Source organism: Bos taurus, chromosome 14 (genome assembly GCF_002263795.3).
Source record: "Bos taurus isolate L1 Dominette 01449 registration number 42190680 breed Hereford chromosome 14, ARS-UCD2.0, whole genome shotgun sequence".
NCBI lineage: Eukaryota > Metazoa > Chordata > Mammalia > Artiodactyla > Bovidae > Bos > Bos taurus.
The window spans coordinates 19,451,895-19,471,405 of record NC_037341.1 but is presented as its reverse complement, the minus strand read 5'-3'; the positions used below and the strand labels follow the sequence as shown (position 1 = coordinate 19,471,405).

Genomic DNA, 19,511 nt, shown 5'->3' with positions numbered 1-19,511 from the left:
GAGCTAAAAGTGTACTTTGTTTTCCCTTACAGTCTGACAAGGTTTAGGAAGGAGCTCCTGGGATGTTTCCTCCTTGGGGACTGTGGTCCTGCTCGCCAGCTGGCCACCAGGGCCCGGGTCAGGGTGCAGGCCCCGTGGGGGGGGTGGAAGTTGGGGAAGAGGCCGGTTTCGTTACTTTCATCCTAGACAACATTGTTGGGTTGACCTAGAGCAGCAGAAGGAGCAGTAACAGTTTTATTGTCTTGTGACTGCTCTCAGAGACCCAGAGAGTCAGGCAGATGAAGACTCGCGTGAAGTATTCAAGCTGGCGAAAGATGTGTTGATCCAAGGGCTGACCGACGAGAACCCTGGGCTTCAGTAAGTGCCCCTCCCGGAGCAGCGTGGGTGGGTGGGCACATTCAGGGCTCTTTCTAGGCCAATGTGGGGTCTCTCTGAGGTGTAAAAGGGCCTTTGCTGTATTAGCCTTTTCTCTGCCTCTTGCTGGCATAAGAAAAATGTATTTTAAATCACATTAGAACCTGAAAGTCCTGGCATGTTACTTTAATATACAAGTCTTGAAAAACTGGTGTGGGTAACGCTGTCTTAACTGTGCTGTGAGTTACAGCATCTCAGGATGAGAAACCTGTAATGAAAAGTGGGTTGTCATTCCCCATTTAACCCCAAGTGAGCTCCCACCCTGCACATCAGTGTCAGACGGCGTGCTGGAGGCCTTGGAAACCAGAGGGCGCTGCAGCGCCATCACAGATGCCCACACGCTCGCCATGCGCTCGTTATGTTATAGCAGGCACGGCGGAAACCCTGACGATTCTGTGTGTCAGCTAACTTGGAGCGTACTGCAATTTTTAATTCATTGAGCTTTTAAAAATTGTATTTGGACTCCTCAAACATTCACAAATTATAAAGCCGGATCTGGTTTTTAATTTCTTTAATAGTTTGACTATTTTCTGTTCACATTATGTTTTGAATATTTTGTGGCACTAATGTGTAGAGTGAATTGTCTTAGTAAGACAATGAAGGACTATATATATAATTTCTCTTGGTGTTTTCTCAGTTTCAGAGTATGTAATGTAAAATTCTCATCTTTGCAAACTTCTGGGTAATAGAAATGAGAATAGAATGATCCAGCTTCTCACCTCCTGTTAAGTATGCCAGCATTCTGGAATATTTCCCCTTCAGCACGTGCCTCATCTGTCAGGCAGCTTACCTGTGGATGGAGGTCTGCACGTGGATGGAGTCCCAGGGCTGATCTCCGGTGGAAGAAGAGATCTTCCCCGTGGGGCACACGTAGAGACCTCCTCTTCTTCTTTCTTCTCTGCCTTCCAGATTAACTATTCGGAACTTCTGGAGCCATGAAACTAGGTTGCCTTCAAATACCTTGGACCGATTGCTGGCCCTAAATTCCTTATATTCTCCTAAGATAGAAGTGCACTTCTTGAGTTTAGCAACAGATTTCCTGCTTGAAATGACCAGCCTGAGCCCCGACTTCCGGACTTCCCTGTTTGAGCACCCTCTGTCAGAGTGTGAGTTTCAGGTGAGCTCTGGCCCTGTGAGCTGACTATCCCGCCTGTTGGTCAGCAGACTTTGTCCACTGGTGTTAAATCCTTGCTTTTTTCTTTAATTAAGGTATAATTAGGATAGTATTTGTTTTCAGTGCACAAGGTAGTGATTTGATATTTGTATATATTACAGAATTATCACCACAATAAATCTAGTTAACATCCATCACTGCCCATAGTTAGAGGTTTTTTATCTTGCGATGAGAACTTTCAAGATATACTCTCTTACAAAACTTCACGTATACGAATGGTGTTACTGACTGTAGTCGCCATGCGCACATCGCCCCCCAGATCTTACTTACAGCTGTGAGTTCGTGCCCTTCGACCCCCTTCACCCGTCTCCACCACCCCTCACCTCTGACAACCACCAATCTGTTCTCTGTTTCTATGAGCTTTGTTGGTTTGGTTTTGTTAGGTTTTTGTTTTAGATTTTACGTATGAATAAGATCACGCAGTATTTGTGTTTCTCTCTGACTTATTTCATGTAGCATAATATCTTCAGGGTCCATCCATGTTGTTGCAAATGGCAGGATTTCGTTGTGTTTCAAAGCTGAGAGCTGAGTAGTAGCCCATCATTGTGTGTGGTGTGAGTGCGTGCGCGCTCACCACACGTCTTCTTTCTCCTTTTGTCTGCTGACGGACACTTAGGTTGTCTCCATATCCTGGCTGTTGTCAGCAGTGCTGTTATGAACACTGGGGTGCCTGTGTCTTTTCCCATTAGTGTTTTTGTTCTCTTCTGATAAACACCCAGCTGTGGGGTTGCTGGATCCTCTGGTGGTTCTATTTATAATTTCCTGAGGAACCTGCACTCTGCTGTCCACATGGCAGCAGCAGGTTACACGCCCACCCAGTGCACAGGGTGCCCTTCCCCCCTCAGCTGCAGGTGCCACCTCTCTCTCCTGGTCACAGCCACACAGCAGGCGTCTGGTGATGCCTCACTGTGGTTCGATTGGCGTTTCCCTGACGACTCGTGCTGGCTTCCTGAGTTTACTTGGAATCCACACACATTCTTCCCGAGATGCCCACCTGCACGTCACCCCGCTCGCCCCCTGTCCTGCACACAGCTCACCCTTGTCCCTTCGGCCTCCATGGAGGCATTTCCCTCCCCCGCTCCCCCGCCACGCCCCGTAGGTGCTTGTTTGCACCTCCACCTGGCAGCACCGCTGATGAGCCACATGATGACTCACAGCCCTGACGCAGAGCCCCCGCCCCATCCCCCCATGTCCCCAGCATCTCCCATTCTGGATACTTGGCAGGGGCAGTGGGGTCAGAGGAGCCGAGTCATTCCCTGAGCGTGGCAGTGAGCCTCTGAATGCAGGATGTTAGGAGGAGAAAAGCAGTTTTTCTCCCCAGCACTGATTGGTTTTATTTGTTGACAGATAATTGTTCTGTTAAAAATTTTAAATTTGAGAAAGTTGTTCTTCAGCGACTTCTTGCAGAGCTACATGGAGTGTAGTACTGTTTGTAGAGAGGACTGTGGAGTTTTAAATAAAGCATTTGCATGTTCTGAGAAGGGCCGTGACCTCACCTGACCCTCTCTCCTGGCAGGAGTATACCATTGACCCTGACTGGCGCTTCCGGAGTACGGTCCTCACACCAATGTTTGTTGAGACTCAGGCGTCTCAGAGCACGCTCCAGGCCCGGACCCAGGAAGGGTCCATCTCGGCTCGCAGGGCGATGGCTGGGCAGGTCCGGGCCACCCAGCAGCAGCTCGACTTCACGCCCACACAGAGCGCAGGTACTGCCTCCGCTGTGGGTATGCACGCCGAGGGCACCGTGAAGGCCTCGATGGCAAGAGGGAGGATGGGCTGGGTCCCTGGGTTGTAGATTCGGGGGTGGGGTGGCCTGAGGGGCCCTGGGGACAGAGGTGGGGAGGGCTGTGCAACCAGCAAACGTGCTGGGCTCTTTAGAGTGCGTGACGCCATCCATTGGACTGTCTGTGTTTTTACCACAATTTTAAAAAGGGGGAGAAAAACATTTCTGACTGGAGAAAACAAGAAAGATTTCAGTACATGTAAGTTTTAGTTTGATTTTTGTCCGGAAACATCTGTCCAGTGCATCCCATTTAAAACCGCTTGTCTCAGAAGCAAAGCAGAGCTAAACCAGATTCACTTACTGTGTTCGTAGTTGATTAAACTGCTCTTTCTCAAACGGTTCAGCTGTTTCCTTTGATCAGCAGAGTATCAGTTGTAGAGTAAAATCCCCAAGTCGTTTTTATGGAAATACTTCAGGGTTTTTCCCTTATGTAATTTTTTCATACTCTGTTGTGGAAATAGGACTAACTTGGCCAATTACCGTGGGACCTTTAGAAACTGATGTTAGAAATCACAGACCTTAGTGGCATGTAGATGCTGTGTCATCCTGACGAACATGTGGTGGTCTCCCTCGTGCCCACAAGGACAGGAGGTCCAGCTGCCGGGCCTCCTTGGGACATGGCCCACCCTGGTAACTGTGGGCTGCCCTGCTCTCGAGCAGCAGGTCCTGGCCGAGGCACCGGCCAAGCGGCGCTGCTGTGACCCGCGCATCGTTTGTGTTTGCAGGGGGAAGAGTGCTCTCCCACTGGCTGACGGCGGGCAGCACCGACCCTCTGGGCGGCAGCCTGGCCCCCACCGCCGAGGCCTCGTCTGCGTCCCTGCTGTTTGCCCACAAGAGGCCCGAGAGGCCCCGGGGGACGCCCCTGAAGCCCGTGGGGCCTGAATTTGGGAAGAAAAGGCTGGGACTCCTTGAGGATGAGGTGGACGACGGAGCACAAGGTAAAAGTGTTGAAACGCCTGCCTCCACAAACTCATGACTGTTCCTGAGTCCGGGTGGCCTGCGTGGAGCCCAGCACCACGTGGGAGCCTGGTTTGGAGTCCAGAAAGCGGTTGCCTGAACTGGCTTGGCCCCTCACTCAGGGCTCCCAGGGGTCTAGAGGCCATGGTACTAGCAGGATGGGGAAGCTGAGTCAGAGAGAGTTTAGGTTCGGGGGCTGGGAGGGTCAGGGCAGGCCTGAGGGCAGGAATGGGGATGCAGACATTCGGCTCACTGGGGTTGGGGGTGTGCTCCGGGAGGAGCCCCGGCCAGATGCCCCCCAGACTCTAGAGAAGCCCCCAGCCCCATCCCCGGGCCCCCTTCCCCAGCCAGCCTCATCTTCACATCCAGCTCGTCAGTGTTGCTTCCACAGCTCCAGTTGGCGTTACTGTGGCCCCCTTTCTTTGGGGTCTTGGTCACTTTCTCCCTTGCCCACCCCCTCTCTCCACACTGTCACCGACGTCCTGAACAGGTCTTGCTGCGGCTTGGCTCACGTCGGGCTTCTCTCCTTTCTCGTGTGGTCACTGTTCATGGGCATTAATGGCCTCCGTTTCCTTTTTGGTTGCAGTAGAGTTGTGTTGATTTCTCCTGTGTGGCACAGTGATCCACCTGCATGTATGTACATATATACATGTTCTTTATCATTAGGAAACGGCTTCCCTTTTCTCCCGTGGGTGATTTTGCTGATAATTTCCAAACGTCAGTTTTCTCTTGTAGGAATTCCACCTTGACTGTCAGACCCGAGGGATTACCCTTCCAATTTTCCCTTCTTACCATCTCTGCTCGGCTCTGGGCACAGCGATACCTTCTGACTGTGCGTGTGCGTGACGATGTCCAGTCTCTAGTTCCCACGAGCTTCTGTGCTCTTGGAAAGTCCCTTCCATGCCCTGTTACAGGACCTATTTTTGCTCTTGTGATAAAGGGTCATTTAACAAATTTTTTTCCTAGATGGTCTGCTTTCAACATTTTCTCCCCCCTGTTGCTTTGGTTCCTATTTTTCTTACTTGAAGCTTTGCTCAAACGTCAGCTGATTTTCGGCTTTTGCTGTGTCCAGGCAGGCAGTAACTGGCGTTGGGAGTGGTGGCTGCACACTGGGTGTGCTGACTGGCCTCATCAGACAGGGAGGCCCCCGTTTTGTACTGGGTGGTCCCCCTCCAAGGCCAGGTCTCCCCGCTCCCGCCTGCACGTCCAGGCCTGGTGCTGGGGCAGCGCTGGGTTCCCCAGTGGTCCCGGCTGCGGGGCTCTGCTCCAGCCATGTGGCCCCGCACCTCCAGCCTCAGCCTCGCATTTCCAAGCCCTCTCTTTCTCCAAGATGTCCGAGCCCTGCCTGCTTCCTCCATGCAGCCTCAGTTCTCCAGCTTCCAAAACTGCGCTTCACAGGCTTAGGTTGTTTTGGAAATAGAGCTGCGGGGAGTAGGAGATGGAGATGAGCAGATGCCTCATTTCATGTCAGCAATTCTGGGGAGGAGGGGACGACATCAGCCGCGCATAACCAACCTGCTGTCTGTTCTTCAGCTCCAGATAATCGTGCAGAAATACTGCGATTACGCAGACGATTTCTAAAGGACCAAGAAAAGCTGAGTTTGATTTATGCCAGGAAAGGTGTTGTGGAGCAAAAGCGAGAAAAGGTTTGTACCCATTTCTGGAATTTGGTCGGAAATAGGTATTTCTGTCACAGGATGTGTGCCCAGGAGATGTCTTCCTGGCTGGCCTAGGCCAGATCGCAGAGATGGCCCATGCGATCCCACCTCCAGGTGTCCCCTGAGCCCCACTGCTCTACTGGGGAGTGGGAGGTGCTGTTCTCTCTGGACAGACAGGCTTTCTGCATGAGGTGGAGATCAGACCCCCCTGCCCCCAGTGCCCTGGGGTCACGTCTCCCAGCTGCAGTCCCTGCAGCCTTGAGGCCAGAGCCCTGACGCCGTGGCTGAGGGCAAACAAACCGAGGGGCTGTGCTCCTGGAGGCTGGTGGGGAGCTGGGTGAGGAGCGTGGCCAGTCCCGAGCTGCCTACTGCAGACACACGTGTGGCATGAATGGATGGTTGAACGTTTCTCCCAATGTGGAAGTAACAGCAGAAGTTGTTCAGCCCTAGAGTCAGTGTGAGATACAGATCAGTGATGTTGACAGGCTGTTCTAGGACTAGACTGTGGGTGAGAATCCTGTTTCCACTGTGACTCAGTTTAAATCCTCAGGCACTTCACTTCCAAGTCTGCGTGTGAAATGGTCAAAAGGTTCCACTGTCTTCTGTGGAAAGATTGGACTTCCCTATATCTCTGTAACCACAGCACTGCAGGCCAAGGGCCGGCCCCACCCAGCCTAGGGTCCTTCGCTCCAGCCTCCTCATTAAGCCTGAGTCCTGCCTGGGCTTCTTGAGGGGACAGGGCGGGGGTGGGATAGAGGCACTCGGCTGATCGCTGAGGGTCTCAGGGAATGGATGGAGTGTGGCCTGGGACCTGGGGTGGCCTTGCTGGGTGTCGTCACCACTCTCAGCAGAGGTGTTTGGGGGTCCCCTCTACTCTTGCAGCTGCAGAGCAGCATGTTGCAGATGGAGAAGCTGGGCCGCCTCAGGGGTTAGCCAGGATGTACGCATGTGAGGGAGTGCCCTGTGAGGGGAACAGGGCCCGCAGGGGGAACCTGGCCCCACAGAGGGAACGGCCCCTTGGCATTGGAACTGGTACCCGCTGGGGGAATGGGGCCCGAAGGGGGAACAGCTGCAGAGAGCAGGGCCAGCTGGGGCCAGTGGGCTCTGTAGCCAAGGTTTGTCTTGAGAGTGACAAAGAAATACAATCTTCTCATTTGTGGGTTGAAAAAGTTTTAAATCAAGTTCTCTAATTTCAGAGAAACTCGGATTTCTTTGTAACAGATCTTTAAATAATCTTCCCATTGCACATCTGACACTGGTTTTGGGCTCACTGTCTGCCACCTTGATCAAGTGTAGTGACTAGAGCATCTTGGATAGAATTGACCTTGATTCACTTTTGTCAGTGGTGGGTGAGGATGCTTTCATCACCCAAGCACTACTCTTTAGATGAAAGTTGTAACCTTCCTGTATTGCTGATGATCGTAGGAGATCAAGAGTGAGTTGAAAATGAAGCACGAGGCTCAGGTCGTCTTGTACAGAAGTTACCGCCGGGGAGACCTTCCTGACATCCAGATTCCACACAGCAGCCTGATCACCCCGCTGCAGGCTGTGGCCCAGGTCAGTGCGGGGCTGGCACATGCCCTGGGGCCGTTGCCTCGTGTGGGAGCAGGGGTGACCTGTCCCCAACACGGGCCTCAGTGCTGAGCCTCATCCCAAGTCCTGGCTCCCGGGGACCCCGCCATGGGGTCCCATCCAGCACTTTGCTCTGGGCCCAGTGTCTCTGTGTGCTAGTCACACCGCACTCTTTTTCTCACCAGTGATGTTGGTGGGAATGAAATAGTATGTAAGTAGCTTCACCACTTAAATCATTGATTATACAAAACCCTCTTGTGGGGGTGATAGGGAAGGTCAGTGGTATCAGCATCCTCCTCCAAAATTCCCATGCACCGAGGACTGAAATACTCCTCTGCGTCGTTAGGGTGACCACGAGCTTCAGGAGTGAGTGAGGTTCTGTAGCTGAGTGCTCTGAGATAAACGGGATATTTATCCCTCAAAAGTCTGGTTAAGATTCCTTTGACTTTAATGAAGTAATTTTAAAAATCTTTATACTGTGTCATATAGTACATAATTAGGTACTGAAACTTGATGCCTCATATTTTTACTGTACTTAAGTTTGCAGTACTAATATTGATCATAAGTGATAAGTGAAAGTCGCTCAGTTGTGTCTGACTCCTTGTGACCCCATGGACTATACAGTCCATGGAATTCTCCAAGCCAGAATACTGGAGTGGGTAGCCTTTCCCTTTTCCAGGGAATCTTCCCAACCCAGGGCTTGAACCCAGGTCTCCTGCATCGCAGGCACTTTCTTTACCAGCTGAACTATTGGGAAAGCCCAATATTGATCATAATAATAGGTTACGTCTGTGTAGCCCATTACTGCTTTATAATCTTTTTACTAATCTAACTATTTATAAAGTGATAGGAATTTGCAAAATAGCGTACAGCCCCACGTCCCTTCCCAGCTTTATTGGTGGGCACAGTCCTCCAGTGACATTGCCCAGCATGGCGACCGGCGGCAGCGCTTGATGTTTCAGGCCGGGCTCTGACGCATGGGCAAGTCAGTGCACCTGTCCCACTCGGGAATGTCTTACAGAGAGACCCGCTCGTCGCGAGGCAGCTCTTCGGCAGCCTGTGCTCGGGGATCCTGAGGGAGTCGGGCGAGCGCAGGACAGTGGCTGAGGGGCGGGGCGCCGCCCAGAAGCTCCTACAGGACTTCACGCACTTTCTGGACACCAGCTTCTCCTTCTTCCCGCCCTTCGTGTCCTGCATCCAGGTGAGGCTGTCGGCACGCCCGTGTCCCAGTGGCTCTGCTGGTTTCCCAGTTGCAGTATGGGTTTAACACAGCAGCTGGACTCTGGTGGGGCCACCTCCTCCCAGGTGGCTCAGGGCAGCTTACTTATTCTTTTTGGCTGTGCTGGGTCTTCCTTGCTGTGTGGGCTCTTCTCTAGTTGTGTTGGCGGGGGGTGCGGGGCCTAGTCTTTGTTGTGGTGCACGGGCTTCTCATTGCCATGGCTTCTCTTGTTGTGTAGCTCAGGCTCTAGGACACGGGCTTCAGTAGTCCTGGGTCCCGGGCTCTAGAGCACAGACTTGGTAGTTTGGCACCTGGGCTTAGTTTCTCCATGCGATGTGGAATTTTCCAGAGCAGGGATTGAACCTGTGTCTCCTGCCTTGATAGGCAGATTCTTTACCATTAAGCCACCAGGGAAGCCCCAACTAATTTGTATTTTTTTAAAAATTTATATATGACAGAATAATCTGAGATCCAACTTAATACAAAGTTGCTCTGACTGTGTCAGCTCGTCCCTGCAGGGTTCTGGTCACACCTGCATGTCACGTGGCACCCAGCCCTACTGTCACCTTTGGGGACATTGACGGAGTACGTGCCTACCTGTGCACCGGGTGGGGACCAGGCAACGGGGACACAGAACTACATTCGGTGGGGGCAGGCGGGGGGCAGGCAGAGGTGGAAGGTCACGAGGGCATGGCACATGATGCAGAAGTGGGTGGGGTGCAGGGCCTGATGGGCAGATCAGCGGGCCACACCTTGCTGGGGGGTGGGGGGTGCTGTGCACCATTGCAGACACGGGGGACACAGGTGTCAGAGAAGGTTTCCAAAGCAATGCAGTTCGAACAGAGGACTAGTGTGGATGTACTGCTGTAACCACTAAGCATACTTATTAGGGGATTAAGAAATACTTTCTTTATACTCGAAACATGGATAATTACAAAGCTCCTAATAGAAAATCATCTGGATTCATGTCAGTATTTTTGTAGTTAGTTATGTCCTTGGAGTAGTTTAAAAATTTTGTTCTTTAATGCTATTTATCAGTAGCTGTGGTTTGCAAACTGGGTAATAATTCCTTGAGTTGAAGTATTTATTATGCCTACTTTGTTCTTTTCCATGCAGCATGAAACTGTTAATACAGTTTCTTTTTATGTACTCTACTTTTTATTGGTTTATAATTTACATGTAGAATTCTTTCATTGATTTTCTCCTGGCAATACCAAAGACAAGGCTTGAGAAATTATATTGCATCAGCCAGTGTTTCAGAGTAAGTTTCTCTTCACGTTGTATCCTACAGTGATTTTTTTATATCTGAATTTTTAGTTTTGCAGTTTTGTCCACTGCTGTGTAAGGAGGTTTCCATAGGTAACATATCGCCCTGCAGCTTGCCTTCGGGCCCGGAACTGGGGGAGCTGCACGGGAGGGATCCAGGTGCAGACTTGGTCTGAGACTGTGTGTGAAGTGTTCCATGTCTCTCTCCCGTGACTGCTAACGCCAGAACTTAGTGTTTTTGGTAAAACGAGGTGCTCCTGGTTGGAGACCCTCTCACTGAAGGACTGCGTATCTGTATCTTGCCAGGAGATCAGCTGCCAACACGCTGACCTGCTGAGCCTCGATCCGGCTCTGGTCAGTGGGGCTGGCCTGGCGGGCCTGCAGCAGCCCGGGGCCATCTGCCTGCTGGAGGAGGCGCTGTTGCGACTGGCACCCCAGGAGCCGCCCGCCAAGCGTGCGCGGGGGAGGCCCAGCCTGCCCCCCGACGTCGGCAGGTGGATGGAACTTGCCAAGTAAGCTCTGGGCCCCGACCCTGCTGTAGCCAAAGCGATGCGTCTGACACAGTTACTTTATTTGGGCAACACACAATCCTGTTTCAGTCTTCTCTTACCTGAGGTTTATCATGAGAAACCCAGTGCCTAATTCTCAGGCACTGGATTCTGAGGGCGCTGGATTAGGGTGAGACTGGGTTTGCACTTTTCCTGAAGCACTGGTTTTAAAATATTCCAGGTTCTGGGAAAAGCATAAAAGAGTGTCATTGTTGTGTAGTCACTCCTGTCCCTGTACCAGCAAGAAGTGAGCAGTAGGAGCTGTGTCGCTGCCGAGGAGCCTCACAGTCCGGGTGTGACCCATCCCCTGGGGGACCACGTGCTGGGGCTGCTGCTCTGCCCACTGGCTGTTCCCACCCCGTTGTGTCCTCTGTGGGCATGGATGGTCGTGACACCTTGTGTGGAGACACTGAAGACAGGAAGAAGTCTCCAGGGAGGAGGGAATGGACTTTTAGACACCTGAGCCTGTCTTCAAGTGGGAGGCTTGGCTGATGGGCCCACAAATTTGTGTTGACATCAAAGTTGAAACTCTCAGTAACATCGAGACAGCCGTTGAATGTGGAGTACATGGCATCTGTAGGACCAGAACTAGTTTACCTACTTCTGGGTTTTGGACCACATTCCAGATTCCAGAAAGGTCCCCACAGATAAGTGTTTCAGTGATGGCGTGACATAGAACAGTCTCATTTAATGAGTCAACTTGTGCATTGTAAAGCTAGGATATTTTCAGCTTTTACATTGAGTGCACTTTAGAATGGGCTTCCCAAGGGGATGCTCTTGGCAAAGTGCCACTAGTGGTTAGTGGCAAAGAAGCCGCCTACCAATGCAGAAGACATGAGAGAAGACATAGATTCCTGGGCCGGGAAGGTCCCCTGGAGGGGAGGGCATGGCAGCCCACTCCAGTATTCGTGCCTGGAGAATCCCATGGACAGAGAAGCCTGGCAGGCTACAGTCCACGGGGTCACAAGAAGTCAGACCAGCTGAGGTGACTGAGCACACATGCATGCACTTTAGAATAATTTCTGCCTTCTCTATGGCTCAAGTAATAAAACTTAATGGTAACTTCAAAATTCTTAAGATTTTATGTTTTAACAAAACAATATGACATCTTTTTTAGTTATTATAATTGTGGCATCTTGATTTAATGTCATTTCAAGAAAGACTTGAAAAATATTAGGGCATTCACTGATTTGTCCTCTTTTTTTTTTTGATCTGTTTCATAGACTGTACAGGTCGATCGGGGAGTATGACATCCTCCGTGGTATTTTCAGCAGTGAGATTGGAACAAAGCAGATCACTCAGGACGCACTGTTAGCAGAGGCAAGAAGTGACTATTCTGAAGCTGCCAGGCTATATAACGAGGTAGAGCTGATCTCCAGCGAGTGTGTCAGTTGCTTTACCACTTCTGTTCTCTGGATGGAAACACTGTCAGCTTTAGAATTTAGACCTTCAGATATTCCGCTGTATTCCTTAACTTTTGCACAAAGATTACTACCAGAAAATGGTTTCATAATAACTGAACGTGAACTAGTTACTGTTCTGATTCTTACTCTTTTTAAGAAAATACTGAATCAAAGAGAAAGTGTTTTTTACCAAGTTAGTATGAAATTGTAAGATGTCATTTCAGTATCTGGTATTGTAATATAGTTTCTGTTTGAGTCGATTGTTTCCACTCTGGAAGTAAAACTTATAAAAAGGTGGGTGAGGGCTGGTTTGGGGAAGTCCAGTTTTGCACGTCTTGTGTTGGAGTTGCCCGTGGCTGAGTGTGGGTGTGTGGCAGGTACACACTGCAGTTGAGGGCCTTTGGCCTGTGCGAGACGTCTACATGGTGAAACCCTCTGCAGTCTTCTATAAATGTCCTGTTTTCTAATTTTCATTCTAAGAACTTTCCAAGTAGTGAAGAATCTACAGTATTTACATCAAATTAGGGGCCGTTTTCAGTTTTCAGCTTATTAATTGACTTTATAGTTAAGTTCCCCAAAGAAGTGGTTCTGTCCTAGCTGGGATTTTTAATATTCATTTGACTGTTAGGTTCCCTCAAGTTAACTCTCTTTTCCCTTTTTTCTCTACTTGTCATAAATCTGACAGTGATTATTCTTAGTGTGAATGTTACCTGTATCCAGTTTGGTAAAATAATCTTCACAGGCCCTCAACACACAAGAGTGGGCAGATGGCGAGCCCACGGAAGCTGAGAAGGACTTCTGGGAACTCGCATCCCTTGACTGCTACAACCAGCTGGCCGAGTGGACGTCGCTGGAGTACTGCTCCACGGCTAGCGCTGATGGCGAGGGCACCCTGGACCTGAGCAAGATGTGGAGCGAGCCCTTCTATCAGGTGCGGGGCCATCTGTGAGGTCATCCAAGTAGATGTCCTCGATGGTCAAGTGCTCTCTCATTAATGAAGGTGTTTAAAACTTTTCAGAAACAGGAAAGTGGTTGTAAAGCATTAGAGTGTTTATAGAACTTGACTCCCCCAAACTCCATAATATGGTTAAACCACTGTGCTTCCCTCATAGCTCAGTTGGTAAAGAATCTGCCTGCAATGCAGGAGACCTGGGTTGGATCCCTGGGCTGGGAAGATTCCCTGGAGAAGGGAAAGGCTACCTACTCCAGTATTCTAGCCTGGAGAATTCCATGGACTGTATAGTCCATGGGGTCGTAAAGAGTCGGACATGACTGAGCGATTTTAACTCACTCACTGTGCTCTTAGCTAATGCTTTCAAAACAAGCAGATGCCTTTACAGAGGAATGTTAGCCTCCCTGGTGTGACCATAGGGAGAGTGCTTCCTGTTGTGTCTGCACCGCACAGAGGCCTCACTGGGCCGGCCTGGCACCCATCTGCACCGCTGCCCTCACCCGGCCTTCAGGTCCTCACTTGGTACTGCACGTCCGGTTCTCTTTCAGCTACAAGTAGTTCCTGTTTTCCATAGAACGTGTTCCTGTATGTTTTGTGGTTATAAAATAAGCAATTGTAGATGAACTTGCTTTAAAGATCGTGGCCTTAGGTTTGAAACATTAAGCGCCATCATTTGAACCTGTGAAGTGACACCACAGATGCGTGGCGACGCCATCTCGGCATGTCACATCCATTCTTGCTCTGCAGGAGACCTGCCTGCCATACATGGTACGCAGCAAGCTGAAGCTGCTGCTGCGCGGGGAGGGCGACCAGGCACTGCTGACCTTTGTGGACGAGGCACTGACCTCCGAGCTGCGGAAGGCCCTGCTCGAGCTCCGCTACAGCCAGGAGCTGAGTCTCCTCTACCTCCTGCAGGACGACATTGACAGGGCCAAGTATTACATCCAGAACTGCATCCAGATGTTCATGCAGGTAACCTGGGCGCACCCGCTGGTGGTGCGCTATTCCTGTGAGCTTGGGTCGACGTGGGCAGCTCGCTGGCCACTTCCCTCTGATTCCCTGCACACCAGCCAACGGCCTGGGGCCTTTTAGTGGCTGTTTCTGATTTAGAAAGTTCCTTTTGTTTTCCCTTGGGGTTTTCTTTCTCTCCCTGGACGAGTACCTGGGAGCAGGCCCCACCCCCAGGCATCTGGGTGGAAGGTGGTCGTGCAGGAGGGTCGTGCGGCCCCACCAGCCAGGGTCTGTCCTGCCTCTGAGGTTGGCCATTACGTTGTTAAAGATGCATCTTGTGTAGAGTCCCTGAATGTTTGTTGTTGCCAAACATAGACATTCACTGTCTTTATTCTAGTTTTTAAACATGTTTGAGGTTGAGTAGCAGTCCACTCTAGGAAGTTTATGGAAGGAGACAGGTTGGCTTCTATAGTTGGCAGTTCTGTATTATAGGATATTGTGACTTTTAAGAATTGGTGGGGAATGGAGGCAGCAGCCCCTGATTGTATTGCTCTTATTGATTTTGTTGAACCAAAATGTAATTGAAAACCAAAATTTAAAAATAAATTAGACCATTTAATTGCTCCTGTGACCACTCAGAGACATCCCGTGTAACTGATCTGTTTATAGGGTGGTTGCTGTTTCATGTTTAGACTGTGTTAAAATCTGAAGCAGTACAGTGACCTGTAACCAATGCTAAGTAACTTTTCCAGAACTATTCCAGTATTGATGTCCTCTTACACAGAAGTAGACTCACCAAATTGCAGTCTGTACAGACGTTCATAGAAATTCAGGAGTTCATCAGCTTTATTAGCAAACAAGGTAATTTTTTATTTATATGTATCTTTTGTCCTTTCATAATTAGGAAGAGTTTTGGCATCTGTGTTTGTTTGTTTGTTTGGTGATAGTACATGTTTCTTAATGTATGGGTTAGAAACTGTCTTGAGTTTACTCCATGAATGTGTGTTTTGAGATTGTTGAAATAAGTGTTTAAAATTGTCCAGTGCTCTTCCGGGTGCTTAAAAAGCTTCCAGGGAGCAGACGCTGTGGTCCCCACAGAGCAGAGCAGTCCAGGAGCCCCATGAAAAATTGGGGTGATAGAATCTGCAGGTAGGGCTTGAGTTGGGTATGGTCGGAAGAGAGGGGTTCTCAGAAGGCCAGCCTGAGCCTGGGGTACTGGTGTGACTGTCCCAGGTACCAGGTGGTGAGGTGAGGCCCTGGTGGCTGTGCCCAGACCGAAGGCCTTTCTGCTGCTGCTGAGTGGGCTTAATCTTGGTGCCGATGGAAGGTCCCCCAGAGTCAGAAGTGATGTCTTGTTAATTTCATTTCTATTTCTAAAAATAACTATGAAAGACTTCTTAGAGTACCGATAAAAGTTGGTATTCAGAACCATCTACCTGACTGTTCTCTGTTTTAAATTTGGAGAATGGTTTTTCAAGTATGTATTATTAGTGGCGTATCATTCTAGGAGCTGTGTTAGTTTCTTTTCTCTGTATTTTACCCAGTTTTATAACAGCCTATGAGATGTAGGCTCAAAAACTAATATATATCATGGCATCTGATGACCGATGCTGAAGCTGGAATACTTTGGCCAGGTGATACGAAGAACTTACTCATTAGAAAAGACCCTGATGCTGGGAAAGACTGAAGGCAGGAGAAGAAGGGGACGACAGAGGATGAGATGATTGGATGGCATTACTGACTTGATGCGCATGAGTCTGAGCAAACTCTGGGAGTCGGTGGTGGACAGGGAAGCCTTGTGTGCTGCAGTCCATAGGGTTGCAAAGAGTGGGACATGACTGAATAACTAAACTGAACTAAACTGATCAGGTTTTGTATTTATTATGTCAGCAAATCTGGAAGACCCAGATGGGGTAGTACTAAAGAATGCTCTAACCATCAGACAATTGTACTCATCTTCCATGCTAGTAAGATCATGCTTATAATCTTGCATGCTAGGTTTCAGCATTATTCAAACCAAGAACTTCCAGGTATCTAAGCTGGGTTTAGAGAAGGAAGAAGAACTAGAGATCAGATTGCCAACATTCACTGGATTATAGAGAAAAATATCTATCTCTGTCTCATTGACAATGCTAAAGTCTCTGACTGTGTGGATCATACAAACTGTCGAAAGCTCTTAGATGGGAACACCAGACCATGTTACCTGTCTCCTGAGAAACCTGTATGCGTGTCAAGAAGAAACAGAACCTTGCATGGGACAACTGATTCATTCAAGACCGAGAAAGCAGTGTGACAGGGCTGTCTGCTGTCACCCTGCTTGTTTAACCTATACACTGAGCACATCATGCGAAATGCCAGCCTGGATGAGTTACCAGCTGGAATCAAGATAGGTGGGAGAAACAACAACCACCTCAGATATGCAGATGATACCACTCTAACGGCAGAAAGTGAAGCGGGAACTAAAGAACCTCTTGATGAGGGTGAAGGAGGAAGGTGAAAGAGCTGGCTTAAAACTGTCAAGAAAACTAAAATCATGGCATCTGGCCCCATTACTGCATGGCACATAGAAGGGGAAGAGGTGGAAGTAGTGACAGATTTCCTCTTCTTGGGCTCCAAAATCACTGTGGACGGTGACTGCAGCCATGAAATCAGAAGATGCTTGCTTCTTGGCAGGAAAGCAATGACAAACGTAGATGGTGTGTTGAAAAGCAGAGACGAAAGTCCACTGTGGTTTTCCCAGTGGTCATGTACGGTTGTGAGAGCTGGACTGTTAAAGAAGGCAGAATGTCAGAGAATTCATGCCTTTGAACTGTGGTGCTAGAGAAGACTTCTGAGAGTCCCTTGGACAGCAAGGAGATCAAACCAGTCAATTTTAAGGGAGATCAACTCCGAACTGGAAGAACTGATGCTCGAACTGAAGCCCCAGTATTTTGGTCATCGGATGTGCACAGACGATTCATTGGACAAGTCCCTGATGCTGGGAAGGATTGAGGGTAGCAGGAGAAGAGGGTGTCAGAGGATGAAATGGCTGGACAGCATCACTGAAGCAATGAACATGAACCTGGGTAGACTCCGAGAGATACTGAGGGACTGAACAACAACAAATGAGACGTAGATTCTTTTTCCTCATTTATAGGGCATCAGAGATTGAGTAACTTGCCTGAACAAGGTAAGCATGCTTTCTCACCATAGAAAGAAAACAAAAGCTTAAAACGTTGCTATTATTGTTCAGTCGCCCAGTTGTGTCTGACTCTTTGTGACCCCACGGCCTGCAGCACACCAAGACTGCGTGTCCTTCACCACCTCCTGGAGCTTGCGCAAACTCATGACCATTGAGTCGGTGATGCCATCCAGCCATCTCATCCTCTGTCGTCCCCTTTTCCTCCTGCCTTCAATCTTTCCTAGCATCAGGGTCTCTTCTTATAAGGTAGCTCTTCCTATCAGGTGGCCAAAGTATTGAAGCCTCAGCATCAGTCCTTTCAATGAATATTCAGGACTGATTTCCTTTAGGATGGATTGGTTGGATCTCCTTGCAGTCCAAGGGCCTCTCAAGAGTCTTCTCCAACACCACAGTTCAAAAGCATCAATTCTTCAGCACTCAGTCTTCTTTATGGCCCAACTCTCACATCCATATATAACTACTGGAAAAACCATAGCTTTGACTAGAAGGACCTTTGTTAGTAATGTCTCTGCTTTTTAATATGCTGTCTAGGTTTGTCATAGCTTTTCTTCCAAGGAGCAAGCATCTTTTAATTTCATGGCTGCAGTCACCATCTGCAGTGATTTTGGAGCCTGAGAAAATAAGGTCTGTCACTATTTCCACTGTTTCCCCATCTATTTGCAATGAAATGATGGGACCAGATGCCATGATCTTTATTTTTTGAATGTTGAATTTTCAAACCTTGATGGCATCATCCTTTAGGGATTTGAATGGTTCTGCTGGAATTTCATTAACAGCAGCTTTATTAAGAGCAGTGCTTCTTAAGGCCAGCTTGACTTCGCAGTCCAGAATGTCTGGCTCTGGATGACTAACCACACCATCACAGTAATCTGGTTCATTAAGATCTTTTTTATATAGTTCTTCCATGTATTCATTCCATCTTTTCTTGATCTCTTCAGCATCTACTAGGTCTCTACCATTTTATCCTTTATTGTGCCCATTTTTGGGCGGAGTATTCCCTTGATGTTTCCAGTTTTCTTGAAGAGATCACTAGTCTTCCCCCTTTTGTTGTTTCTTCGATTATTAAGCACTGTTCATTGAAGACGGCCTTCTTGACTGTTGCAGCTGTATTTTGGAACTCTGCATTTAATTGGATGTACTTTTCCGTCTCTCCCTTGCTTTTCACTTCTCTTCGTTCTTCTGCTATTTGTAAAGCCTCCTCAGATAACCACTTTGCCTTCTTGCTTTTCTTTTTCTTTACAGTGGTTTTGTTTGTCACCTCCTGTACTGTGCTTAGTTCTTTAGGCATACTGTTAACTCGATCTAGTCCCTTGAATCTGTTCATTACCTCTGTCGCGAATTCATATGGGATTTAAGTCATACCTGGTTGTCCTATTGTTTTTTCTAGTGTTTTTTTTTTGTTTTTTTTTTTTTTAGTTTAAGCCTGAATTTTGCTATGAGAAGTTGATGATCTGAGCTACAGTCAGCTGCTGGTCTTGTTTTTGCTGACAGTATACAGCTTCTCCATCTTTGGCTACAAAGAATGTAATCACTTTGATTTCAGTATTGACCATTTGGTGATGTCCACGTGTAAAGTCATCTCTTATATTGTTGAAAAAGGTTATTTGCTATGACTAGTGCATTCTCTTTAAATATTAGTGTTGTGGAATTTAGAAGCCCTTGAGCCAGGTTGTTTGGGGACTTTTGTCATGGTGACCTCACGTGCACACCAGATCTGGGTTGGTGGCCAATCCTCCAGCAACGGACGAGTCTCCCCCTCCTCTGGGCACTCCCACGAGTGGCACGAGCAGGTTCGGTTGTCCCGCGACGATTCATATTAGATTTTGTAAACAAGAAAATTGGTTGCAACCCCATGAATAGCTTGTCAGTTTTCAGTGCATTTTAGATTTTCGGATTGTGAGTGAGTGGAGCATTGTGATTGTGGACCTGTGGTGAGTGTAAAAACTGTGCATGTTTATGTCCTCCTCTTTCCTTGATGGCCTGAAGACATTAAGTTTTCATGCCAGAATATATTAAACATGGTAACTTTGTGCTCCTGTTGTGAACAATAGGGCCAAGTGTTGTAGTTTGGACCAGGAATCTGAACTAAGTTTCTGTTTACTGATGGCAGCTCACTTTGTAAGGTGGTCTGATCATTGGGCTGTTGGCCACACTCATACCATAATGTCATTTTAGGTAATTTATCATCTCACGTTCCCCTGAAGAGACTTGTGAAAACCTGGACAAATCGATACCCTGATGCTAAAATGGACCCGATGAACGTCTGGGATGATATCATCACGAATCGGTGAGATGTGATCCCCCAAGTTGATGTGATCTCTTTTCTGAAGTTTCCAGAATTGTTTTTCTCCCAAACTGTGGTTGAGCAGTGTGGAGTCGGAGCCTTGCGTGCGCCCGTTTCCACTGAGGTTGTCCATCAGCAGTCTCCCTGCC

The 19,511-nt window shown here is 48.6% G+C and overlaps 1 protein-coding gene across 2 annotated transcripts in view; it reads left to right on the top strand.

Moving 5' to 3' along the window:
* The window catches only part of PRKDC (protein kinase, DNA-activated, catalytic subunit), a 126,770-nt gene that overhangs the window by 79,652 nt on the left and 27,607 nt on the right, over positions 1 to 19,511 (top strand). Inside the window, exons 56-68 of one of the 2 annotated variants that reach the window (NM_001256559.2) lie at positions 259 to 357; positions 1,324 to 1,531; positions 3,105 to 3,294; positions 4,097 to 4,315; positions 5,868 to 5,974; positions 7,412 to 7,543; positions 8,580 to 8,759; positions 10,350 to 10,555; positions 11,815 to 11,953; positions 12,737 to 12,925; positions 13,694 to 13,918; positions 14,650 to 14,758; positions 19,254 to 19,365. In NM_001256559.2, coding sequence (NP_001243488.2) covers positions 259 to 357; positions 1,324 to 1,531; positions 3,105 to 3,294; positions 4,097 to 4,315; positions 5,868 to 5,974; positions 7,412 to 7,543; positions 8,580 to 8,759; positions 10,350 to 10,555; positions 11,815 to 11,953; positions 12,737 to 12,925; positions 13,694 to 13,918; positions 14,650 to 14,758; positions 19,254 to 19,365 — 2,115 coding nt within the window. Of the gene's footprint in view, positions 1 to 258; positions 358 to 1,323; positions 1,532 to 3,104; positions 3,295 to 4,096; positions 4,316 to 5,861; positions 5,975 to 7,411; positions 7,544 to 8,579; positions 8,760 to 10,349; positions 10,556 to 11,814; positions 11,954 to 12,736; positions 12,926 to 13,693; positions 13,919 to 14,649; positions 14,759 to 19,253; positions 19,366 to 19,511 lie in introns of both variants that reach the window. The other variant, XM_010811951.4, reaches the window with a different exon arrangement.